Here is a 25,979-nt window from a genome sequence, read left to right on the forward strand (position 1 = left end):
TTGGGCAGAAAAACTACTGGTAGCTCCCCCCAAAATTGGGAGCGTTCGCTACAGATTCATGGATGGTCCCGTGTCACAGGAGAAACCACGCTAAGGTAACAAGCGTTTGGTCTTCTATCTGCTCGCCATGCTGCAGACAGGGAGGAGGTGGCAGGGAAAGCAATGACCACTAGATCGCAGTGCAGTTTGCTTTCCACCACAGTAACTTCCTAAACGCCAAGAACTAAGGAGAAGTGCATCCCAAGAGCAAAGAAAACTACAGATATGGTGAAAGATGAAAAAATTACCAAGCTGTAAACTACACAGTGCGGCTTATCTATTGTATCACTTTTCAATGAATAGGGGATCCCAATCAAAGAATCAGCATGAGAATTACACCGAAATCTATAAAGAGGAGGACATTCACCGCAAGAGGAATTTCCCAACAGAATGTGAAGAGTTCAGAGAAAGTTTTCAGAGAAAACAATAGCATCAAACAAAATGAAAAACAACATGCTCTTTTCTCACTTAAAAAAAGAGTTCAAGCCCTGGCCGGTTGGCTCAGCGGTAGAGCGTCGGCCTGGCGTGCGGGGACCCGGGTTCGATTCCCGGCCAGGGCACATAGGAGAAGCGCCCATTTGCTTCTCCACCCCCACCCCCTCCTTCCTCTCTGTCTCTCTCTTCCTCTCCCGCAGCCAAGGCTCCATTGGAGCAAAGATGGCCTGGGTGCTGGGGATGGCTCCTTGGCCTCTGCCCCAGGTGCTAGAGTGGCTCTGGTCGCGGCAGAGCAACGCCCCGGAGGGGCAGAGCATTGCCCCCTGGTGGGCAGAGCGTGGCCCCTGGTGGGCGTGCCGGGTAGATCCCGGTCGGGCGCATGCGGGAGTCTGTCTGACTGTCTCTCCCCGTTTCCAGATTCAGAAAAAAAAAAAAAAATACAAAAAAAAAAAAAGTTCAAATAAGTGACAGAATACAGTATTATACAATAGAAATGTTCATATCAGAACTCAGGAAAGACCTGGAATAGAAATTAGATATGTACACCATTCCAGAAACAATAAATATGACTGTAAATACAGAAACAAGACAGGCTATAGAAAATTATATATAAAACAACCTGAAAAAGAAGAACAAAGGAAAAATGACAGAAAAGATAGAAAAAAGGATTTGATTTCGTTAAGAGTTCTTGAAGAGAACAGAACTAATTATGCAATTAAAAAATACATTTAAATCTATGATGAAGCGAATTTTCCAGAAGAATACTAATCACCTTCTGGGGTATGGGGATGAAAACTAGAGATATAAGAGGGATACTCTATGAATATTTGTTATTATTTTTGATCACTGTTGTCATGGTAATGTTCTCCCCACTCAGAACAAATAGGGCTTGGCTGCTTGGTCCCTTTGCCCTGACTTTCTTCTTGCTGACACCTGAGGCTATAAATACAGCAATCATTCTGGAACCATGGAAGAGGTTCACGCACATGCGGGAGGCAAAGCAGTGAGGATAGCAAAGATGCTGGGAAACCTGCATCATCTGTCAAACTTCCTTCCTCCAAAACCATTGTTTTGTGAGAAACAAAAACCACTTACATATTTTGAACTCATCACCCCAACTCACAGACTCTCTCACAGACACACTAAAAATAAAGAGAACCTTGAATATTCAGACTAACAGGCATACCATGTGAGATAAAAAAGTAACAGAGAACCACCACTATTAAGCCATTTTTCTGGTGAAGTTATTAAATTTCAAAGATGAAGAATCAAGTATAGGCCTGACCTGTGGTGGCGCAGTAGATAAAGCAGTGACCTGGAATGCTGAAGTCCCCGGTTTGAATCCCTGGGCTTGCCTGGTCAAGGCACATATGGGAGTTGATGCTCCCTGCTCCTCCCCCCTTCTCTCTCTCTCTCTCTCTCTCTCTCTCTCCTCTCTAAAATGAATAAATAAAATCTTAAAGAAAAATTATAAAAGAAAAAAAGAATCAAGGAAAAAGTATCTGGGCCTGACCTGTGGTGGCGCAGTGGATAAAGCGTCGACCTGGAAATGCTGAGGTCGCCGGTTCAAAACCCTGGGCTTGCCTGGTCAAGGCACATATGGGAGTTGATGCTTCCAGCTCCTCCCCACCTTCTCTCTCTCCCACTCTGTCTCTCTCTCTTCCTTTCTCTCTCCTCTCTAAAATGAATAGATAAAATAAAACTAAAAAATTAAAAAAAAAAAAAAAAAAAAAAGAAAAAGTATCTGGACAGGAAAAAAATTAGGACAGGGCTGGGGAGAATACAGCTGATGTAAGGCTTCTCCACAGCAACAGAAGAGTGTTTATAAGATTCAGAGAAGAAAAAAGTATGCCCTGAGTATTTTAGTATTCTTTCAGGAATACCAGACATTCCCAAGCAAGCAAGAACTGAAAGGGCACCTATAAGCCCCTCTTAAAAAAATAAGAAATAAAAAATGATAATCTGCAGACAGCAATGAAATAAATGCAAAGAAAGAATTCAGTAATGAAAAAGAACTGGTTAAATTTCTTTTAGAAATAATAATTCTTGCAATAAAGAAAGATTTCATTGGAGGTTCAAGTTTAATCCTTTCAATTTGACTCCACTGTCTTTCCTAAGTAATTTCAAGTAAAATTAAACTCTGGTAAATCAAAATAGCACACATAATATCAGCTCATTTTTGTTTTGTTTGCCTGTGTATTCATCTAACTTGCTTTATATATAAACAAAGATGATTATGATGTTTTATCAAAACATTATTGGGGCGATAATTTTTTTTTTTTTTTATAGAGACAGAGAGTGAATCAGAGAGAGGGATAGACAGGAACGGAGAGAGATGAGAGGCATCAATCATTAGTTTTTCATTGCGCGTTGCAACACCTTAGTTGTTCATTGATTGCTTTCTCATATGTGCCTTGACCGTGGGCCTTTAGCAGACTGAGTAACCCCTTGCTGGAGCCAGCGACCTTGGGTTCAAGCTGGTGGGCTTTTGCTCAAACCAGATGAGCCCACGCTCAAGCTGGCGACCTCGGGGTCTCGAACCTGGGTCCTCTGCATCCCAGTCCGATGCTCTATCCACTGCGCCACCACCTGGTCAGGCTATTGGGGTGATAAGATTTTGCATGTTTTAATTTCTTTCATGATCTTGTCTACACATAACTTTTAAGGGTAATCACATATTATTATTACAAAAACAAAAGTTAAAAAAGAAAACTTAAAAATCAATGAGTGTATATATATAACTTGAGAGCACCTGGCTGAAGGGATGGCTACCCGAAGCAATGTCCTGAAGAACTCTGGGGGAATCTCCCAGGTGGTCATATCTATAAGTGAGATCCACTTGGCTGCCTATAAGGGCCACTTTTAAGTCATTATGAAGCCAGCTGAAATAAAAACAACAAAGTTTTTAAAGCTAAATTACTGTTATTGTCTTAGTGTTACATCTTATATATATATTACAAAACGTTAAGAGCACAAAAGCACTAACAGGACATTTAACCTTAACAGATACAATTTATTGTATACCTTTCAAAATAAAGTGTTGCAAAATATACACAAAGGTAATTCTTTTTTTTTTCCTCTCTTAGAAAAGTTTACTTAATTGATTTTCCGGGGCGGGGATGGGGTATGGCTCAAGAAATATCAGCTTTATAGTTGTTTCACTTTAGTTGTTCATTAATTATTTGTCCTATGTGCCTTAACCAGGCAAGCCCAGGGTTTGGAACCAGCGACCTCAGCATGCCAGGTCTGTTAACCACAGGCCAGGCCTTTATTCTTTCTTGTTTTTAAAAATTATTGATTGATTTCAGTGAGAGAATAAGGGAGAGAGAGAGAGGAACATCAAGATGTTCCTGTATGTGCCCCCAATCAGGGATGGAACTGGCAACTTCTGTGCTTTGTGACGATGCTGTAACCAACCGAGATATTCAGCCAGGGCCACAAAGGTAATTCAGTAAATTAATTTTCTGTGTAAGGATGCTAACTCTATAAACCAGCTATAAACAAAGACTTTAATTTTAGGATAAATGATCTAAGTTTTTATTTTGCCATTATTTATACAGTAGAGTCATTTATCTCCTAATTATCCACTAAAGCCATTTAAATATAGTCGATGAATATAAAGTACATCATTCATATTTACTCTATGACATGGAAGTATGGATCTAGCTCCTAAAATAGTCATAAGTGCAGTGACCATATATACTGATTTGTCTGAGACAATGCCGGTTTTTTCCTGTTATCCTAGAGTAATTAACGACTCCATGCTTCACTCTCAAGTGTCCTAGTTTAGATAATGCCTGGCCTGTGGTGGCACAGTGGATAAAGCATCGACCTGGAACACTGAGGTCACTGGTTCGAAACCCTGGGCTTGCCTGGTCAAGGCACATATGGGAGTTGATGCTTCCTGCTCCTCCCCCCTTCTCTCCCTCTTCCTCTCTCTCTCTCTCTCCTCTCTAAAATAAATAAATAAAATCTTTAAAAAAATGGCCAGTGTTCTTCAAAAAAAGGACTGAAGAGTCATGACACTAATTACAACGTGTGCCCCAGACTGAATTCTGTCAGGGAAAAAATTATTCTGAAAGAAACTATGGGAAAAGTGGTAACATCTAAAGATAAGCTCTGGAGTAGATAATACCATATCAATGTTACATACTTGATTATTTAAGAGAATGTCTTTTGTTCTTAGGAAATCCACAAAGAAGTATTTAGGGATAAAAGTGTACCATGTTTACAACTAACTTCCAAATAATTTAGAAAATTACATTTACATATATATACACAGAACAAGAAAAATAAAACAAGTATGACAAAATGTTCACATTGGTTAATATGGGTGAACAATATTACAAAAAATAATGTATACAAAGACCATTTCAAGCATCTGAATTATTTAAAAATAAAATAAAAAGATCAATAGGGGAAAGGGAACAGACTTGTTAGAAACTGTCCTCCAATAATCTTTTGAAGTTTCACTTCCACTGATACTATCAGAAATCAGCTATAATTATAATTTTTCATATATACATAAAACAAGTTATTACATAAATATTTATAAAACCCTGAATATTATTACTAACCTCTTTCGAATTCTGGCATTAAACAGTGGTGCCTCAAATCGTGGATTTGTACCAACCAGAAGGACAATATCTGCCTCTTCCACACCAGCAATTGTAGTATTAAGAAGATAATTGGAACGCAAATCTGTGCTAAAAGTACAAAATGAAAAAAAAAGTTTACTTTAATATACACTGCTAATCCACAGAATAGTCTCATGTCAACAAACTCATGGCAATTCCAGGCAAAAAAATTTAGAAAATATTACTAAATTACATCAAAGTTTCAGAAAATTATTAATATTTGGTTTCTCCAATAGCTCCTGGTCTGATTTGGGTCTTCAAGTAAAAATAATTAACATGTTGGAGAATTCAAGTTGTCACTTTTTAGTTACTGATACTAAAGATGTGTTCGCTTATGCACAAGTTTAAAGACAGAAAAACAGAAAGAAAGGGGGAAGGAGAAGGCGAAGGGGAGGAAGGGGAGGAGAGGAAGATGGGAAAGAAGGGGAGAAAGGGGAGGGAGGAAGGAAGAAAGGGAGGCAGGGGAGGAAAGGGAGGAAGGGGAGGAAAGGGAGGAAGGAGAGGAAAGGGAGGAAGGGAGGAATGGGAGAACGGGGAGGAGGCAGAGGATAGGAGGAAGGGGAGGAAGGGAGGAAGGGAGGAAGGGGACAAAGGGGAGGGAGGGGAGGAAAGATGATAGCCAGCTGAGATCCTAGCTTCATATTCCTCACCCAGCTCCTGCAGTGGGGAAGACCTCTTCAGTGCACAGGGTGTCAGAATCCACTCTATTAAGCAAATCTTTGAGAGCTACTAGGGCTTCAGCATCTACCAGGCCACCTGCAATTGCTGCCACATCCTTGCCTTGAAAACTCTGCAACTAGAAATGAATGTAAAGAATATCACTAAGAAGTCTTCATCAGCAAAGACCACAATGATTGTCCAGAAAATGAAACAATAATCATTTTTAACTGTAACTGAAAAATAAAATTTTTTAAATAATCATTTTCAAGTAGGAAAAAAGCAATAAACTTCTAAAAAACAGTTTTACACCAATTATTAATTCATCTAAGAGTGAGATGCAGACGTTTATGTGGTGCCAAGGCTAATAACACCAGTTTGGAGGGAAGCTGTTCGATTTAAATTAGGAACAAACGGGCCTCAAAGACTTGGAGTTATAGTTAAATACAACTTTCAAGTATCTGCCATTCCCTCAAGCCCTTTATGTGTGTTGCCCTTCTCTGGCCAGAAAGCCATTTCCTCCTTTTTTTGCTCTTGCAAGCTAGCATTCATTATTAAATTTCATCTCAGCAGTCACCTTATCTAGGCAGGTATCCTTGATATGCTAGCCCTGGTTAGGCATTCCTCCTATATCATTTCTTGCACAACTACCCACAGCAGCATTTGATAATTGCATAATTATGCATCTTTCCCTACAATATTGTGGGAGCTGTGTCAGTGATCTCTAAAGCCTTATATCTAGCATGGTATCTGGCATATGGTTCTCAATAAATGTTTGTTAAAAATAATCTTGGTAAAAGGAAAGAAGTGAAGAAATATATACCCCTTCTTCACTACAAAGATGTCCCTTGAAAAATCACAAATACTGTTTATTCTATGTTTCAATGTTTTACCATTCCAGCTACACGAGAGAGTGCATCCTCCCAGGAGGTATAGGTTAAAAGTCCCTTTTCATTTCTGACCAGCGGCTCGGTGAGTCTTTGACGTTTTAACCCATCATAGGCAAATCTAGATAACAGAAATTATTCCATTTGTGGAATCTTGTTAAAAAGGCAACTATGGTTTGCAAGTCTAAAATCCAAAAGAAATGGCATTTCAATACAGTATTGGTTAAAGTATCAAATAAGAAAATAAAAATACCTGAATACAAGTAATTATTCTAGGTTTTTTTTAAGAGATGAACTAATAAATATAACTACAAGCTGAACACTAAAACACCATCTAAAATTCTTGAATTCTTTTTTTTAAGTTTTCATTTATTCATTTTAGAGGGGTGAAAAGAGAGATATAGAAGGTTGATAGGAGCAGGAAGCATCAACTCCCACACGTGCCTTGACCAGGCAAGCCCTGGGATTTGAATTGGCAACATCAACGTTCCAGGTCGACGCTTTATCCACTGTGCCACCATAGGTCAGGTGGCTTGAATTGTTATAATTTATTTTCAGTTACCTGATCAACTTAAAATTATAACACAAGCCCTGGCCGGTTGGCTCAGTGGTAGAGCGTTGGCCTGGCGTGCAGGAGTCCCAGGTTCGATTCCCAGCCAGGGCACACAGGAGAAGCGCCCATCTGCTTCTCCACCCCTCCCCCTCTCCTTCCTCTCTGTCTCTCTCTTCCCCTCCCGCAGCCAAGGCTCCACTGGAGCAAAGTTGGCCCGGGCACTGAAGATGGCTCTGTGGCCTCTGCCTCAGGAGCTAGAATGGCTCTGGTTGCAACAGAGCAATGCCTCGGCTGGGCAGAGCATCACCCCCTCGTGGGCATGCTGGGTGGATCCCCGTTGGGCACATGCAAGAGTCTGTCTGACTGCCTCCTCGTTTCTAACTTCAGAAAAATACAAAAAAAAACCCCCCAAAAAATAAAATTATAACACAAAAATATAATAGGTGAGAAAACTAGATATTTATTTATAAAACTTGAGTACCTATAGATATTTTACCAAAAAATTTTTTTGATTGATTTTGGAGAGAAAGAGGGAAGGAGACAAAGACAGAAACATTACCCGTTCTTGTATGAGCCCTGACCAGGGATCGAACTGGCAACCTTTGCATATCCAGACGACACTAACCAACTGAGCTATTCAGCTAGGGCTCAAAATTTTGTTGTATAAACTCTAACTTATTTTTATCCAATTCTCTATATAAACAGTCCAAATTTTATCAGTCTATATTCATTAATTAATTTGTAACTCTTAAAAGAGGATTCTTGAAAATTAAAATTATAAAATTTCCTTTACATCAATTGCAAAAAAATTAGAAAGAATGCATAGCATATACCTGGTTTTATCAGAGATCCACTCTTCATTGATGTCCTCATGCATTCTTGGCAAAATCCTCATCACCTCTCCCGTTCTTGTGCTTACCACAATATTACTCCCAACTGCATCCATTACATCAATGGATTCTGTCTTTCTGAGAAAATAAATATGTACTTTACTATGTTGGTTTTATGAATAAGGACAAAGTTTCTGCTATCTGGTTTACCACAACAAAAAATTTTATGGATTACTTTCCTTTCTGAATTTCTAAGGAATGGAACTCAAAGAAAACACTAGAACAACGGAAAAAAAGAGGCTGACCAGGTTGTGGCACAGTGGATAGAGCATTGGACTGGGAGCGGAGGACCCAGGTTCGAAACCCCGAGCACAGGCTCACCAGCTTGAGCGTGGGATCATAGATATGACCCATGGTCGCTGCCTTGAAGCCCAAGGTTGCTGGCTTGAGCAAGGGGTCCTTGCTCTGCTATAGCCCCCCGGTCAAGGCACATATGAGAAAATAATCAATGAACAACTAAGGTGCTGCAACAAAGAACTAATGCTTCTCATCTTTCTCCTTTCCTGCCTATCTGTCCCTATCTATCCCTCTCTGTCTGTTTCTATCACATACATACACATAAAAAAAAATGGGGGTGGGGACCTCATTCTGTTAAACACATCTCGTAAATTCCGAATGCAAACATGAAGCCTTTAAAACTGTTACCTGATAGAGAAGCCAACATGGGCAAATCTGAAACTCTGAGTATCAAAAGAACAAGAAGGGAGAGATTTCTAGTTTGGGTCAGTTAAGGAGCTTGACAGATCCCCCTAAAAGCAAAAATAAACCTGAACAAAATTAACAAAAACAACCAATTCAGCACTTTGAAAATCTACCAAAGAGATATAACATCATGAGAAACTACTATGCCTGGAAAACTGCTAAACTTTGAGCAAGAATAGTGGAAATCAGTGGGGTTCTGGCTTGGGACTGTTCTTCTCCCATCTTGCACCACCTCGAACTGGAGGGTTTGCAGGGTGAGGCAGGCTGTGCAAAGGCGAGCTTCCTTCCTGCAGATGAAGACTCAATCAGTTTAGAGCAATGAGCCCAGTGGTCTGTAGCATGACACCAATAGCTCCTTGAGCTGAGGGGAGCCAAAAGTACCAGCCTGAAGCTGCAGTCACGGCTGGGGCAAGCACTCCCAGCGGAGACCGTGCATGTATGTGCAGCTGAGACCAGAGCGCCCAGGCTAGTCACACTCCTAGACTACACTGAGCTTCTCTTTGCCCAGGGGAACGCACACGCTGGCTGACTGGAAAACAGCCTCAACCTAGAATGCGCTTCTCTATCCACACACAGATCTACTGGCAGAGCATGAAAGCCTTATTGGCTCAAAGTACACAGTTGAGCAAAATCATTATCTGATTACTAAGCTCTGCAGACACAGGGCCAACTCCTAAGACTTGCTTAAAAATAAAAATAATATTAAAATATGCTCAAAGAAGTAAAAAAACTGCATTTAAAGAATTAAAAAGAGGCCCTGGCCAGTTGGCTCAGTGGACAGCCCACCAGCCCAGCATACCGACATCCCAGGTTCAATCCCCCGTCACAGCACACAGGAGAAACAGCCATCAGCTTCTCTTTCCCTGTCCCACCCCCTTCTCTCTCTCTTCCCCCTCACGGCCAGTGGCTCAAGAGGTCCGCACTGAGCCCCGGGCTCTGCAGAATCTCAGGTGATTTGAGCACTGGGGGTGCCGAGTGGATCGCAGGCGCATGTGGGAGTCTTTCTCCCCTCCTCTCACTTATAAAAATAAAAAGAATTAAAGAGCAATATGACAACCATGAATCAATAAGTATTAAGTCTTAGTAAGACTATAAAAATTATTTTAAAAAGACCAAATGGAAACTCTGGCATTAAGAACTATAACTGTAATAAAAAAATTTACTACACAGGCTCAAGTTGGCAAAGGAAGAATGAAATTTGGTGATATATCAATAGAAACTATCCAACCTGAAGAACAAAAGAGAAAAAAAGATTTAAGAAAAACTGTCTCAAAGATCTGTGAGACATCAGAAGGGAATAAACTCTAAAAAAAAAATCTTATGTACTATTTTCCTCTCCAATCCTTTTGTACATAAATTCATGGGTTTTTTTTGTTTTTTTAAACAGAGAGAGAGAGTCAGAGAGAGGGATAGATAGGAACAAACAGGAACAGAGAGAGATGAGAAGCATCAATCATCAGTTTTTCATTGCAACACCTTAGTTGTTCATTGATTGCTTTCTCTCATATGTGCCTTGACTGTGGGGCTACAGCAGAGCGAGTGACCCCTTGCTCAAGCCAGTGACCTTGGATCCAAGCTGGTGAGCTTTGCTCAAACCAGATGAGCCTGTGCTCAAGCTGGCGACCTAAGGGTCTCGAACCTGAGTCCTCTGCATCCAGTCCGACGCTCTATCCACTGCGCCACCGCCTGGTCAGGTAATTCACGGTTTAACACTTGGAATTTTAAGAATCTCCTAAGTATTCTGGTAGAAGTTTAAAAGTGGAGGGAAATTTGATGATATGCTTCTAAAGCCTTAAAAACATTCAAATTTGTTGCACTTACCTACTCCATTTCTGGGTCTAATCAGAAGAATCAGAGATATACAAGAAAATTTATGAATAACAATATTTATCATAGGTTTGTAATAATAAAAAATAGAAACAAACTGTCTAATAATAGGAATTGGTTAAATAAAGTATGATATATCCTCATAGTAAAAAACTTAATATACGATAAAAAGAGACTGTAAGTTTTATAAAATGAAGACAATTCTACTCTTTGGAAGATCAAGTGAATAAAATCATTTTGTGGTTAAGAACTTTAGAATTATATAATTTCCAAGAAAACTACAATTAATTTGCATAGGTCCACCCTCTCCTTAGATCTATAACTATTTATCTTCCATCAAAATTTTACTTAAAGCAAATAATAACTTAGCTGACAAAAACACTTAAGACAAAGTGTTTTAAAATGAATGTTAAAAAAAATTTTTTTTGTTGTTGTTGGGTTTTTTTTGGCTTTTCTTTTTAATTAATTTTAATTTATTGTGTTAACATGGATTCAAGTGTCCTACTCAATATAACTCCCTCGCTCCCCCTCCAAAAATTTAATAGTACCAAATTAAAGGACAAAAAAAGACTCCATTGAGTACCTTGTTTCCCAAGGCCGGGCAGTAAAGGCATAGGGCTTAGAGGTCAGGGCACCTACAGGACAGATATCAATGACATTCCCAGACAGCTCAGACATAAACATCTTTTCAATATATGTGCCAACTTGCATATCATTTCCTCTGCCTGTTGTTCCCAAATCATCTACTCCCGCAATCTCACTTGCAAACCTGCAAGATAAAAATGTACTGTCAAATGGACAAAGCCAGTAAAACCACCTCCTTTCCTACTCATGGTCACAAAGAGATAATGATTTTCAAAGCACTAAAAAAAGAAAGAGATGTGAGTATATTTTCAATGGTGAGCATAGTCTCTAGATAAAAAGTGTTTGTGTTTAATTTGAGGCACAACACATACAGAACATTGCATAAATCATACGTATATAGCTCAGCAAGTTATCACAGAGTTAACACTTATAAATTTTTATTTTTAAATCCAACTGATAATTGGCCCTGGCTGGTTGTCCCAAGTTAGATTCCCAGTCAGGAGAAGCACCCATCTGCTTCTCCATGCCTTCACCTCCACTTTTCCTCCTCTTCCTCCTCCTCCTCCTCCTCCTCTTCCTCCCCCTCCCCCTCCCCCTCGCCCTGCCCCCTCCCCCTCTTCCTCCTCCTCCTCCTCCTCCCCTCTTGCAGTCCTGGCTTGATTAGAGCAAGTTTGCCCCGGGCGCTGAGGATGGCTCCAAAGCCTCCACCTCAGGCACTAGAAAATGTCACTGGTTGCAACAGAGCGAGGGCCCCAGATGGGCAGAGCATTGCCCCCTAGTGGGCTTGCCAGGTGGATCCTGGTCTGGGCACATGCAGAAGGAGTCTGTCTCTGCCTCCCCTCCTCTCACTAAATAAAAAAATAGATAAAAAATAAATCCAACTGATACTGATATTAACTGAAAGTGATTGACTAATTCATTTTATTGGCTGATGCAGAAAACATTAACAACATCCCTCTTCTCCCACCAAATAAAAGTGTTGTTATTCCACCAAATGTTGTAAATATTAAATAAGCATACGAATAATATTCCAGAAGCAAGATGGGGGGAAATCACCTGATGCAGCGAGTGCACTGTATACATCTAGTCATGATGGTCTTTACCAACGGCCCGATGTTCTTGTCCTCCACAGCCCGTTTCCCCTCTAAAAATCGGCTCCTATCACTTCCAAACATCATGGACTGATCCTTAAATAGATTACAGAGCATTAATCCAATGCTGCTAACAAAATTCATACTGGAGACAACCAAAAAGGTTATGAAATTAGACTACATACCTGCAGATCACATTCACCTCCCTGATCACAAATAGGGCAGTCCAGTGGGTGATTTGCTAATAAGAACTCCATCACACCTTCTCTGTATGAAAAGTAGTTAATATATAAAGTGGTTTTAATATACATTAATTAAATAACCTTCACAAGTGGATGCTTTCATATAGTTAGTATTAACTTTGCATTTGTTATCAGAAATGTCAATGAAACCATGATATGAAGAATACCAAACAACCTAAAAAATGCTTCTAGGAGACTAGAATTAAATACTAGAAAATTACTTATGACAATACAAAATTACCAAAAGTTGTTGAATGGTCCTCAGAAAATATATTAATTCTAAACAAAATCAAACACACAAATGCAAAAGCAAACACAAACATAATCAGTCCTCGTACAGTATCATTGTAGCAACCTCTCTGTTCAGAAATTGTCTGCTCTAAAAAACGTTACTAACCAAGTAAGAATGAAATACCTGGCTTTCTTAGATTTCTCTGAGTTTGTTAGAATATTCCAGCCTTTCATTACTGGCATGGCACAAGCAGCTACAACCTGCAATTTCAATGAAAACATCTGTAAGTATTTGTACTTATTTGTAATTATTAGTAACCCAATATATAAAAACATTAAATTATACCTTTGAAAATAAGCAAGAGTACTTATGAGGACTGAATGTTTTAATTTTCATATCCATAATAGGATAATCTGGCACTTTACACATCTTTAAGAAACAAATAAGACATCCTACATCTTAATTTTTTTTTCTTTTTTCTTGAAGATTTTACTTATTCATTTTAGAGAGAAGAGAAAGAGAAGGGGGGAGGAGCAGGAAGCATCAACTTCCATATGTGCCTTGGCCAGGCAAGCCCAGGGATTCAAACCGGGGACCTCAGCATTCCAGGTCTACGCTTTATCCACTGCGCCACCACAGGTCAAGTACCTATATGTTAATTTTATTCTAATTGTCAATAAGTTTTTTATAAGAGGCTCTAAAACAGAACATCAAGTAACTGTTGTTTGATTTGCAGGCACTACTGAATTAAAATTGCATAAGCCAAAATAAAAATAAACTGAAAGTGAACCTCTTCCCTACAACCCCTCTCTAGTGAAAATGGCCCAAAACAGAATGACTGCTTGGCAACTCCACATCCTATTGTGTCACACAGCCATTTGGAAATACTGACAGCTGTAAGACGTCACCTCTGATTTCTAAATCTGTTACAATTATATAGCACTGGTGCTTACAAAGCATTCATCAACGTGTTTCCACTTCTGAAGAGAATCAATCACCCAAAACTAAATTTACAGATAAAAATAAACAGAGCTAGGCTGACCAGGCGGTGGCGCAGTGGATAGAGCGTCGGACTAGGATGCGGAAGGACCAGGTTCGAGACCCTTAAGTCGCCAGCTTGAGCGTGGGCTCATCTGACTTGAGCAAAAAAAAAGCTTACCAGCTTGGACCCAAGGTCACTGGCTGGAGCAAGGGGTTACTCCGTCTGCTGAAGGCCCACGGTCAAGGCACATATGAGAAAGCAATCAATGAACAACTAAGGTGTCACAACGAAAAACTGATGATTGATGCTTCTCATCTCTCTCCGTTCCTGTCTGTCTGTCCCTATCGATCCCTCTCTCTGACTCTCTCTCTCTGTTCCTGTAAAAAAAAAAAAAAAAAAAAGAATAAAAAAAAAACGAAATGAACAGAGCTAGATTCTCCACTATGATAATACTGATTCTACATAAAGTTTTCTGCAAGATTTCAAGTTTTCTACCTTCTACAGCATGGTGTGGAATTTTAGGTATCAAATACCTTAGGAGCTTTCTCAATTTCAACAAGGCACATCCTGCAGTTACCAGCAATCGACAACCTTTCATGGTAACAGAATCGGGGGATCTGCATGCCAACCTTCTCACAAGCCTAGAACACAACAAATAAAACAACTTTTGCATTAGAATAACCTTACCTCTGGTTATTTTGCCTTAAACATGGGGGTGGGGGTGGGGGTGGGGGGCGGGGAATGAGGCCAGCCCCTATCTATCTTATTATTCCTATTTATAAAAACCTGTATGTTCATTTTTTAAGTTTCTTTTTAAAATATTTATTTTTTTAATTGACTTGAGAGAGAAAGGGAGCAAGAGAGAGACAGGAACATCAATTTGTTCCTATATGCACCCTAACCAGGGATCGAACTAGCAACCTCTGCTTCAGGATCTGGCCAGTCCTTGTCATTCATTCTTACTTCATCCTTGAAGAAATTTCCCTCCTTTGTTCTTGATTCCAACCCCCAACTGCTCTGAAGCTGCCTCTTTAAGGATCCTCAGCAGGTCTGCACCTTATGTGGAAGAAATTGATGAAGTATCCTTGACCATGCTGAAGGCTTGACTCCCCATTTCCACTCTGAAGCCCTGTTCACGACTCCCACTTCAAACTCTGTCTGTCCCACTGGTTTCATACATGGACTTCTTTGCCTCATTCTCCTCCTTTGAATCAGAGACTCCTCTTCACACCGTCTAGCTGGCTATGATCTGGTCCTATCTATGGCTCCACACACCCCACTGAGGACTCCCACTCCCACTAGGGCTGAAGCTCTTCCCATTTCCTGTTTGCCTAGCTAGTAAGGAAGATTACTTCTGATCTACTATTCCTCCTTTTCTGAGCCTATAATAAGCGTATTAAAATTTCCTCTAGTTAGTTCTTCTAGGCTTAGCCCTAGCAATCTCACCAATGTCCAACGTTTTAACTACATAGTCAGCAAAATGTATGGAGTCTTCCTACATGCTAGATGCAGGAGTGAGGCAGACACTGTCCCTGCCTTTGTACTACCTCACGTTCCATATAGTCACATCTAAACTTTTATTTGCAGCCCAGAGAGCCCACCCTTCTCCAAGATTTGACTTTAACAGGCATTTATGCAAGTGTATGCTCTACAGTTAAAACTCAACCTGTGTCTGTCTACTACTAATACATCCCCAAATAAGCTAACAAAGAATCCATAAAAAATCCTCTGCTCTTCATCATTTCTGAAGGCCTATCTATACCTCACTCTCTTTTGACTCAACCATCTTTTCATTCCCATCACTAGCATCTATTTTAGGCCTTTCCATTTCCTACTCCACTGATGCAAGACGCTTTCCTTATCTCTCTCTCCAGCCTTATTATTCCCTCAGCCATCATTCCACCATCACTGTCACACTGCTCATAGCACGAGACTCTTGAGAGGTCAAACTACAAGCTCTTTAATATGGCATATATCTTTCATGATTGAACCCCAGGATAACTTGATTTCCTGTTATCTCATCTACATATACCTATGTTCCTTCCATCAGTACCACCATAGGAAGCTTCTTTGTCTACATCCTTTAAAATCTCCTCAGAGATCACCTGAGAAGCCCCTAACATCTCTTTCCTCCACCTTCTATCCTTGCCAAAATACTATGCACTGTAACCTTGATATGTTTTTGTTATATATTTACGTATTGTTTACATGTCTGTGCCTGGCAGAGAGTCTAGAAATGTTGGCTAAAATGAATAAAGAGCATTAGCTCTGTGATAACTTGTGCTGGAATGAAGCATCACTTCTGCATGACTAATTTTGTCAGTTCTAGAGGAGTTTGGAGAAACTAAATATTCAAGAATGTACTACCCTTCATTTTCCTTTTTTTTTAGGCAACAGTCCTAGAACTATACTGGAAATAGAAAGGTTACATGAAAATCAAAAGCATCAAGCAGGCTCACAATAAACAAAGGCTACTTTCCCCCCAAACTTAGTTATTACCCATAATAACTAATAATATGTTACTTCAAATGTCTTAATTAGTATTTGGGAGGCCGAAGTGAAACAAGAGAACTGCCATGGCTCACTAAGAAAGTCAGAAACAGATAATGACAGCTCACTTTCAAATGCCAAGATTTCAAATCAAACTTATTTTCATGTTATTTTACTACCTATAGTTTTTTATGAGCATTTATCAAAGAATATTTAATATTTTAGAGGTAAATAAACTGTATAAAGGAAATAAATAGGTATTTTTTAAAAACTACAATATACACAAAAACAGAGAATTAAAACATAGCCTACTTGGAGAACGGTAGTTCCTGGTTCCACCATCACAGATTGACCATCAACAAATACTTCAATCAAGTTGCTTGCTGCTGTGGCAGCTGTTCGAACTGACCATCAAAAATATTAAAGTGAAAAATAAATTAGAAGGGGATAATGGATTAATTCCAACCTACAAGCCTAAAGTTTCTCTAGATTCAGACTTCTAAAATATTTAATTAGAAAAAAGCTTTTTCAATACTGTATGCCAAACAGAATAGTTATCAACTTTTAATAGCAATTTAAGTTAAAACTTTTGATACCACTGAAATAATGTTCATGGAAGACCAGTTTTCGAAAGTAGAATGGCTTTTTTTTTCCATTTTGGCACTGTTGGGCAGTTCCAATTACTTTCAATTCTACAATAATTGCCATAAACTGTTTAAGATAAAGTTATAGTTTGCAAATTATTCTATTTGACTTGGGTCATTTGTTTCTATTTTTATTTAAAACAAATTAAGTTTAGGATCTTTCAAGAAATACTCCATAGACCCATAAATTTATAAAACAGAAAGTCAAGTACAAACAAATAAAAATTTTAACAAATACTCACCATATTCTTTAGGAGACTTAGAAAGGCCTATTAAGGCCCTTCTTACAGGTATCCTTAACATGTTGCTAAGAATAGAACAAAGAAGAGTTATAGAGTTGTAGAAAAAACCCTAATTAAAAACTTTTTGGTAATATTTTACAGTTTTAAAGCATTCTATATACATTATCTCACTGAACATTTACAAATCCTGATATTTTCCCTCAAATTCCATAGATGAGAATATTCAATCTCAAAGAGATTACTGACATATACAATGTCAAGGAGCTAAAAAACAGCTGGTATATAAATTTGGCCTTCTAATTCCATATAATGGGAAATTTTGTTGTTTTAAACTATCAGCACATTATCATACTTACAATACTGCTATATTGTAAAGTAAATTTCAAGAATAACTATTAGCTTATCCTTAATAACTATGTAAAATAAAGCCTACCTTCCTGTCTTCATTTCCTACCAATATGCCTGCTAACATTCTATGTTCTGAGCAGTTACGGTATGTGCTAAATGCTCCTGAGATGTTCTGAGCCAGATCACAAGCTCAACCCTTGCCAGTGTCTGGAGTGTCCTTTTCTGTGCCGAGTTGTTCATTTATTTTACAGATTTGCAATTATCCGTTTATGTGCCCGTTTTGCTCCCCCTGGATTATGAACATCCTGTATCTTTCCATCTTCAGGGCCTATGCCCACGGCTGACACACAGTAGGCTCTAAAATAGTGCTTCTCGACCAGAAACAATTTTGCTTCCCCTGGAACGTTTGGCAACGTCTGGACACCTTGTTTGTTGGTTTGTTGTCACAACTGCAGAAAAGCTACAGGTATCTAGGGGCAGAGGCCAGGGTGCTGCTAACCATCCTACAATGCACAGGACAGTTCCTAGAGTAAGAATTACTCAAAGTGTCAACAGTGCTGGGAGTTGGAAAACCTTGTTCTAAAAGTTTTGCTAAATTACTGAAATATATGCAAGTGGATTACATAAATAACATCAATTAAAGACATACATAAGTAAACAGAAAAGTTAGCTGTACTTTTAGATTTTTTGTCCATTCACTTGATCAGATGGGATTAGCACCTAAACTATAATTTTTCACTTGGAATTTTTTTTAAATGTTTATTTTATTGATTTTAGAGAGGGGAAGGGAGAGAGCAGGAAAGACAAGAACATCTGCTCCTGTATGTGCTGGGATCGAACTGGAAACCTCTGCACTTCCAGACAATGCTCCAACTGAGTTATCCAGCCAGGGCTCACTTGGAATTTTTTAAAGTGCAAATTATGTGCCTGACCAGGCGGTGGCGCAGTAGATAGAGCATCGGACTGGGATGCAGAGGACCCAGGTTCGAGACCCCGAGGTTGCCAGCTTGAGCGTGGGCTCATCTGGTTTGAGCAAGAGCTCACCAGCTTGGACCCAAGGTTGCTGGCTCGAGCAAGGGGTTACTCGGTCTGCTGAAGGCCTGAAGTCAAAGCACATATGAGAAAGCAATCAATGAACAACTAAGGTGTCACAACAAAAAACTGATGACTGATGCTTCTCATCTCTCTCTGTTCCTGTCTGTCTGTCCCTGTCTATCCCTCTCTCTGACTCTCTCTCTGTCCCTGTTAAAAAAAAAAGTGAAAAAAATAAAAGTGCAAATTGTGTGATTAGAATGAATCACCATGAAGACTATCAGAGGTAAGGAGAGTAAAAAATAATATATATACATATACCTAAGTTTTAAGCATAAAGTCTCACGTACCTATTACAGATAGTGTATAACAAAAAATTTCATTAAACCAGATTTCAATAATTCATAGCACTCAATTCTGAATTTGTGATACTGGACTTGCAACATCAAGTTGTCATCTACTGGTGAGTGATTTTTGGTAAATAAGAACTTCTGCTTCTTTAGGTACAGAGTAGAGTAGAAAGAAAACAATACTTCTTAGGCTGTGTTATTAGTTGGAGCTCAATAAATGTCAGTTAAAGCTGATTAGCCACTTCAGATCGATTTTAAAGTGTTTTCTTGTGTGCTCCTTCTCTTTACTATCAGCACACACTGTATTTATCTTTATTATTCCACCTAGTAAACTGCAGGCTAGTAATCAATGTTAGTACTACTAAACTGTAAGCTCCTTGACTGAGAATAATATACTTCGGTCATTTCCTTTTCCTGAAGACCTAGCACCATGCCCGTAGGAAAATATCCAAATGGTCTGATCACCCATTTCCAGACTGAGTAGCACCCGTCCTATTAAAATCTACTAATACAGAGGTTACCTTGAGTTTGCTGAGTTCCAGTAATGACAGATTCAAAATCACAAATCAGTATATCACACAACAATGTAAAAACTTTACTACTATTATTGTCTCCAATACAATTTCAAAGCAGTGCTCATCTACTAGAACTAGGCTGGCTGTGGAAAATTAGCATCAAGTGAAATACTGCATAGCCCCAACCTAAGAAATACAGATTTGCAAAACTTTGGTATGTATTTCATACATATTTAACTGCCATGCAGGAACAACACTTTTTGTTACAATTCTACTCCACAGTCTCCATTCTCCACCTCCAATGTACTATCCTATACCAAGCCATCCTCCTTCCTAACCTCCTAACAGGTCTCTGGCTTCCACACTGTTCCCACAGCCTCGCCCTTCTTCCCACCAGGTGTGGCCTCCGACAGATATGCTCCTCCCTCAGATCTTTCTGACCCCTATCGCATCCTTCCAATTTTCACTTAAAAGCCATTCCTCAGGAAGACTTTCCTCTTGACCCAACTATCTAAATATCACCCATTCAATTTCTTCATGGACTTCTTCCTAATTATGGTAGACGTTCAATAACTATTTGCTAAATGAATTCTGTCTCCACTCTCTCTGTACATAAACGTCCACCTTCCTGGAATTAATAAACAGTGCTGGAATTAAATACCTCGCTCAACGATGCACACATTTTAGTAAAAAAAAAAAAAAAAAAAAAAAAATCCTGGGGAAAAAAAAAATCACCTGTATGTTTATTCATTTGAAACTGTTCACGTTACATGTTTCATACCCTCAGTTCCTTTTTGAGCAGTTGTGTCTGATCCATCATCTTACAGTACCTTACAGGCACTAGATTTTAATAACTTTTAAACAGTGTAGCTTTGTTACTCGCAGTGCGACCTTGAGCTAACTTTCTGTCGTTTCCTTCAGTTTCCCCAGAAGTGAAAAGAATAAAAAGTGCTACCCAACGCAATCAACGGGCAAAACTAAAAACAAACAAAAATCGGAGGCGTGGACGGTTGCTAAGGCAATAGCAGCCAAATGACGATGCACTGATGCCCTGTACCAGATATACGCTAATTTGGAAGAAAATGCTCAGTCCTTAGGCCTAAGTCACTTGACACAGGTCCCCTTCCAGGGAACAAAACGACCTGCTCTCCAGAAAGGGGAATGTCTTGCATTTCCCTTGCACGGGGAAGGTCACCACAAGCCTGCATCGGGCCAGCGCTCCGCAGGGCCACCTCCTCCTTTCTGCTCCAGCCGACCAGAGACCACGGCTAAGAAGCCTCACTCGGGGGGGGTCCCTGCCAGCTCTCGGGGGTTCCTGCCGCGGCGGGCTGGGACGCGGAGTCCAGTCAAGGACAAGCGGAGACTGAGTCTCCTCGGCCAAAGGAAACAGTGCTGTCATGAAATAAACGCCTGTGGCGAGGCACTTCACCCTTCTCACCCAAACACGACCTCACCTTCTCCCTGCTGCCGCCGAGGGTGCCCTGCAGAACTGTCTGCACCACACTGACCCCCTTAGTAGAGGTCCGGTGGTTTATTCAATATGGCGGCCTCGGCGGACCCCGTAAGCCGGGCCTGGAGAACGGGAAGCCAGGAGGGACTAGATACCTCGGATTCGACAACTTCCCACTCAGCTTGAGTTCGGCTATTTCCGTCAGTTTGACAGAAGGAAGGGTGGAGGGCGTAGCGGCCAGGAGGAGGCGGGGATTGGCAAGCTGGACTCGCAGTTCCGCCGGAAGTGACCGGAAGACTGACGCCCAGGTTTTCGGTCATCTCCGGTGCCTCAAGAGGCGGTTCTTGTAGTCTTTGGGGCAAAGTAGTTCGAATTTAAGAAATGCCCCTTTTATTAATTTCTCTCTACACAAAGAAAGGCCCACGGATACCACAAGTACCATTTAATTCAAAGCCCGGATTTTTACGTGGAGGAATAAGAAGATTAACGACCTTTGACCTTTAACCTTCGGCCCGGTGCGCCGAGGGAAACGCCTCCGTCTCTATATAAGGAATTTTACGGCTTTTTGCGGCCCTTTCTTTTCCCCTTAGCGCTCGGCGCCGGTGGCCGGCTTTTCCCTTTCCTCCGCTGCCGCCAGCTCCCGGGTCAGCCCACGTCATGGGTTTTGGAGACCTGAAAAGCCCCACCGGCCTCCAGGTGCTCAACGACTACCTGGCGGACAAGAGCTACATCGAGGGGTAAGCGGACGGGCCGGGGCTGGCCGGGCGGGCTGCGCCCGGGACCACATGGCGCGGCCTCCGCTGCCGCTGGGGCGAGGCAGCCCGGCCTCGGCCCTCCTGGGGTGGGGGACTCAGAGGGAGGAAGGGTTATAAATGTGCTTTTTCCTTACTTCCTTTATTTCAACCAGGTTTTTCTGCATCTTGATTCAGTAAATGTAGGTCTGCGTTAGAGATTGCAATCTTTGAGGTCTGTCAAATGTCAGGTATTCCTCAGGATAGAACAGATGTTTCCTTTTCTTACGGAGTTATTTTGTTAAGTTTAAAGTAGATTAAGTAGCTTGGTAACAAATGGCAAGAATTTGACAGACGCAGCGTTCGTCATTTTTTTTGACGGTGTCTGGGTTTTCTGTTAAAGACGTCTGTAATTATTTTTTGTCACGGGCAGGTATGTGCCTTCCCAAGCAGATGTGGCAGTGTTCGAAGCAGTCGCGGGCCCACCACCTGCTGACTTGTGTCATGCCCTGCGTTGGTATAATCATATCAAGTCTTACGAAAAGGAAAAGGCCAGGTAAAATCACCTTTGTGTTTATGTGAAGAATAGACTGCTTTCTAAGCTTAAGTCAGGATTTTTCACTTGACAGAATTGGACCCAGGCTGCTTTCGTTGTGTTGGGATAATGTACACTACATTTTTTTGTGACTTTAGAAAGCAAAGAGACTGAAGTCCTCCGTTTTTTCGCAGAACAGGTAGAACGTGGACAACAGCAATTCACCTTGTCTCCCCACTGCCCTGCCAGTGTGCCTCACCCTGACCTGGGGGGCCCACCTGTGGGGTGAGAGGGTGGCTCATTCATTCAGTCCTTGGCCATTCTTCTGAAACTGCCAACAAGGGTGGAAGTTTGGGGAAGTGGACTCCAGGTCACTAAGAATGGAATTGAGCATACTTAATTTCAAAACAAGTATTCATTCTCAAAGAGTGAATCATAGTGAGTATTGAACGTAACGTCTTACACACTACATACTAATGTTTGTTGGGTGAGGAGTTAAGACATAAAAGTACTTACTTACCTGGGAGTATTAAATGGGTTCTACTGGTAAATAGTGAAGAAAACAAGTTCTTATGTAGTGTCTGAAAAAGGAAGTTGTGTCAACTTAATAGTTAAATTTAATTCTTTTTAAAGCCTGCCCGGAGTGAAGAAAGCTTTGGGCAAGTATGGCCCTGCTAATGTGGAAGACACCACAGGAAGTGGAGCTGCAGATAGTAAAGAAGATGATGATGACATTGACCTCTTTGGATCTGATGATGAGGAGGTACAGCATAAATTGGGATAAGGGTATCATTGTGCTTAAGCACAGACTCTTGCTGGGGTTTGAAGCCCAGCCTCATTTTATTACCTGCCTTTTTAAAATCCTCAATGGTTACATGATGAATAAAATCAAATCACCATCTTTCGGCTGAGCTCGTGATGGATTTGCTTTTTTCTGATAAAGCTGGTCTTTGTTGTGATGGCCCACTGTTTTTAACTACCAGCCTTGTGAACTATATTAAATTTTTTTTTATAGGAAAGCGAAGAAGCAAAGAGGCTAAGAGAAGAACGCCTTGCACAGTATGAGTCAAAGAAAGCCAAAAGTAGGTCATTTTATAATTGTTTCTCTTCACTTTGTTATAGTGTGAACAATCTTCACAGATTAATCCCCAAAGGAATTTCCTCCACGTTTACTGACTAGGTCAGTATTTCAAAACCTATAGAAGTGGTTCTTAAAATTTCCACAGCTACTGGTCTGCAGCTGTTCTGATGGTGGCAGTTGTGGCATTCCTCTGTGGGAAAGAAATTGTTACGTGGTTAAAGACCTCTTTCTTACAAAATGGAAAGTGGGCATATATGTGACAAACACAAGATATAGTCTCTAGTTTTGTGTGGTTAAGAACAAATGAAAATTTGTTCTGTGTCCTGGACTAGGGTAACAGATATAGTTGAGTATTTGAATAATGCTGTTTCTTATTTTTTAGAACCGGCGCTTGTTGCCAAGTCTTCCATCTTATTGGATGTGAAGCCTTGGGATGACGAGACGGATATGGCGAAATTAGAGGAGTGTGTCAGGAGCATTCAAGCAGACGGCTTGGTCTGGGGCTCTTGTGAGTTTAGTCTTTGTTTTTTGAAATTGGCATTGGGGATTTGCATAGTTACAACCTTTACCAACAAATAGTACTTCTCTAAGATTTTTCATAATGTTCTTTTTAGCTAAATTGGTTCCAGTGGGGTATGGAATTAAAAAACTTCAAATACAGTGTGTAGTAGAAGACGATAAAGTTGGAACAGACATGCTGGAGGAGCGGATCACTGCCTTTGAGGACTATGTGCAGTCCATGGACGTGGCAGCTTTCAACAAGATCTAAAATCCATCCTGCATCATTGCCCTTAAATAAAAGCTTGAAAGATGACCCATGGCTCTTGACTTTTTTTTTTAAATTTATTCCATTTTATTATATATATGTTTGTGATTTGACTTAAATCTTTTGTAAATGAGATGGGGAAATTAATAAAGGAATAATTTTTTTTTTTACAGATTTTATTTATTCATTTTTAGACAGTAGAGAGAGAGAGAAAGAAGGGGGGAGGAGCAGGAAGCATCAACTCCCATACATCCCTTGACCAGGCAAGCCTCAGGTCTTGAAGCGGCAAACCTTGGCATTCCAGGTCTATACTTTATCCACTGCACCACTAGAGGTCAGGCTAGTAAAGGAATGTTTTTTAAGGAGCATTTTTTCAAAGACTTGACTTACTCATTTGAGAGAAGAGAGAAGGAGCAGGGAGCATCAACTCCCATATGTGCCTTGACCTGGCAAGCCCAGGGTTTCGAACTGGCAACCTCAGAGTTCCAGCTCGACTCTTTATCCACTGTGCCACCGCAGGTAAGGCACTTGACTCCATTTTTATTTACTTTTTTTTTTTTTTTAATTTATTGATATTATAGAAAGAGGACAGGAGACAGAAACACTGATCTGTTCCTGTATGTGCCCTGACGGGATTGTACCCACAACCCTCCAGGGTCAGGGTAATGCTCTAACCGACTGAGCTATCCATCCAGGGTGGCTCTTGACTGATACGAGGGTGGTACAATTCTGCCATCAACAACATAGGAGGCTGGGGTGGCAGCCCCCAACTTGGTCGGAAGTTTTTGTTATTTTTGTATTTTTCTGAAGTGAGAAGCAGGGAGGCAGAGAGACACTCTCGTATGCTCCTGACCAAGATCCACCTGGCATGCCCACTAGGGGGCGATGCTCTGCCATCTAGGGCAGTGGTTCCCAACCTTTTCTGAGCCACGAACTGGTTTAATGTAGAAAATATTTTCACGGACCGGCCTTTAGGGTGGGACGGATAAATGTATCACGGGACCGAGACAAGCGTCAAGAGTGAGTTTTAGACGGATGTAACGGAATCTTGTCATTTTTTAAAAATAAAACATCGTTCAGACTTAAATATAAATAAAACAAATAATGTAAGTTATTTATTTCTCTGCAGACCGGTACCAAATGGCCCAAGGATCCAGGGGTTGGGGACCACTGATCTAGGGTGTTGCTTTGTTGCAACCAGAGCCATTCTAGTGGCTGAGGCAGAGGCCACAGAGCCATCCTCAGTGCCCGGCCTTGGCTGCAGGTAGGGAAGAGAGGGAGAGTAAGAGAGGAGAAGGTGAAGAAGCAGATGGGCACTTCTGTGTGCTCTGACCAGAAGTGAACCTGGGATTTACACATGCCAGGCAGACGCTCTACTCTGAGCCAGCCAGCCAGGGCCTGGAAGTTTATGTTTAACTTTGTTCCCCCAAAACATAAGTCCCTGGATATCCATAGTGGATTGGTTCCAGGATACCCCATGGATACTGAAGTTCCTTACATAAAATGGTATAAAACAATGCATGCATTCAGCCTTTTATATCCAAAAATGCAAAACCTGGGGATACAGAGGACTTTTAGAATCTGCGCATAAGTGGACCCACATAGATCAAACCCATGTTTAAAGGGCCAACTACATATCTCTTCAATATTGAGAAATTCAGTGAATATGTAATTCATAATATAAATTGGGCTCAGTGTTCATGTTAGACATTTACTCCAAAAAAGAGGGAAACTACGTATTACAAAAGCTATGTAAGTGTTGAGTAGATTTTATAAACTGATTTAAATAGATTTAGTATAATTTCTGTACACACTGGTGATGTCAGCAGTGCATGACAATACCACTTATCAGTATTTTTAAGTTTTTTTCTTTGTCAAGATTTTGATTTTTGAGAAAAGAGAGGGTAGGGGGAGCAGCAGAAAGTATCAACTCACAGTTGCTTCAGGTATATGCCTTGACTGGGCAAGCCCAGGGATTCAAACCTGCAACCTTAGCATTCCAGGTTGATGCTTTGCTGTATTATCACAGGTTAGGC

General features: G+C 40.5%; 2 protein-coding genes and 2 non-coding genes across 5 annotated transcripts in view; 3 read left to right on the plus strand and 1 right to left on the minus strand.

The window, feature by feature from the left end:
• The window catches only part of NDUFS1 (NADH:ubiquinone oxidoreductase core subunit S1), a 35,116-nt gene extending 14,094 nt beyond the window's left edge, over positions 1–21,022 (minus strand). Inside the window, exons 1-14 of one of the 2 annotated variants that reach the window (XM_066346268.1) lie at positions 20,835–21,022; positions 18,528–18,583; positions 17,136–17,200; positions 16,562–16,653; positions 14,293–14,400; positions 12,961–13,037; positions 12,489–12,570; positions 12,269–12,399; positions 11,211–11,396; positions 8,042–8,176; positions 6,662–6,776; positions 5,762–5,907; positions 5,052–5,180; positions 3,227–3,356 (exon numbers count right to left, since the gene is read on the minus strand). In XM_066346268.1, coding sequence (XP_066202365.1) covers positions 3,227–3,356; positions 5,052–5,180; positions 5,762–5,907; positions 6,662–6,776; positions 8,042–8,176; positions 11,211–11,396; positions 12,269–12,399; positions 12,489–12,570; positions 12,961–13,037; positions 14,293–14,400; positions 16,562–16,653; positions 17,136–17,196 — 1,392 coding nt within the window. In that variant the 5' untranslated portion in view covers positions 17,197–17,200; positions 18,528–18,583; positions 20,835–21,022. The remainder of the gene's footprint in view (positions 1–3,226; positions 3,357–5,051; positions 5,181–5,761; positions 5,908–6,661; positions 6,777–8,041; positions 8,177–11,210; positions 11,397–12,268; positions 12,400–12,488; positions 12,571–12,960; positions 13,038–14,292; positions 14,401–16,561; positions 16,654–17,135; positions 17,201–18,527; positions 18,584–20,834) is intronic. The other variant, XM_066346267.1, reaches the window with a different exon arrangement.
• Positions 21,023–21,232: 210 nt separating this feature from the next.
• On the plus strand, positions 21,233–23,991 carry EEF1B2 (eukaryotic translation elongation factor 1 beta 2). Its single transcript, XM_066346269.1, has 6 exons — positions 21,233–21,567; positions 21,995–22,117; positions 22,730–22,859; positions 23,112–23,178; positions 23,560–23,685; positions 23,792–23,991. The coding sequence occupies exons 1-6, from the start codon at positions 21,488–21,490 to the stop codon at positions 23,944–23,946; spliced, it is 681 nt and encodes a 226-aa protein (XP_066202366.1). The 5' UTR covers positions 21,233–21,487; the 3' UTR covers positions 23,947–23,991.
• On the plus strand, positions 22,964–23,042 carry LOC136379251 (small nucleolar RNA SNORD51). Its single transcript, XR_010746734.1, has one exon. It is a non-coding gene; the product is annotated as a small nucleolar RNA SNORD51 (small nucleolar RNA).
• LOC136379261 (small nucleolar RNA SNORA41) lies at positions 23,315–23,446 on the plus strand. The gene has a single exon (XR_010746743.1). It is a non-coding gene; the product is annotated as a small nucleolar RNA SNORA41 (small nucleolar RNA).
• Positions 23,992–25,979: the final 1,988 nt, after the last annotated feature.

Source organism: Saccopteryx leptura, chromosome 7 (assembly GCF_036850995.1).
Source record: "Saccopteryx leptura isolate mSacLep1 chromosome 7, mSacLep1_pri_phased_curated, whole genome shotgun sequence".
Lineage (NCBI taxonomy): Eukaryota > Metazoa > Chordata > Mammalia > Chiroptera > Emballonuridae > Saccopteryx > Saccopteryx leptura.

Bases quoted from the DNA above. Each gene is read 5' to 3' on its own strand.
- EEF1B2 (XM_066346269.1), top strand. From the start codon at position 21,488: ATGGGTTTTGGAGACCTGAAAAGCCCCACCGGCCTCCAGGTGCTCAAC. The intron at 22,118-22,729 runs GTAAAATCACCT...TTCTTTTTAAAG, and splicing joins TACGAAAAGGAAAAGGCCAG to CCTGCCCGGAGTGAAGAAAG. The intron at 23,686-23,791 runs GTGAGTTTAGTC...TGTTCTTTTTAG, and splicing joins CGGCTTGGTCTGGGGCTCTT to CTAAATTGGTTCCAGTGGGG.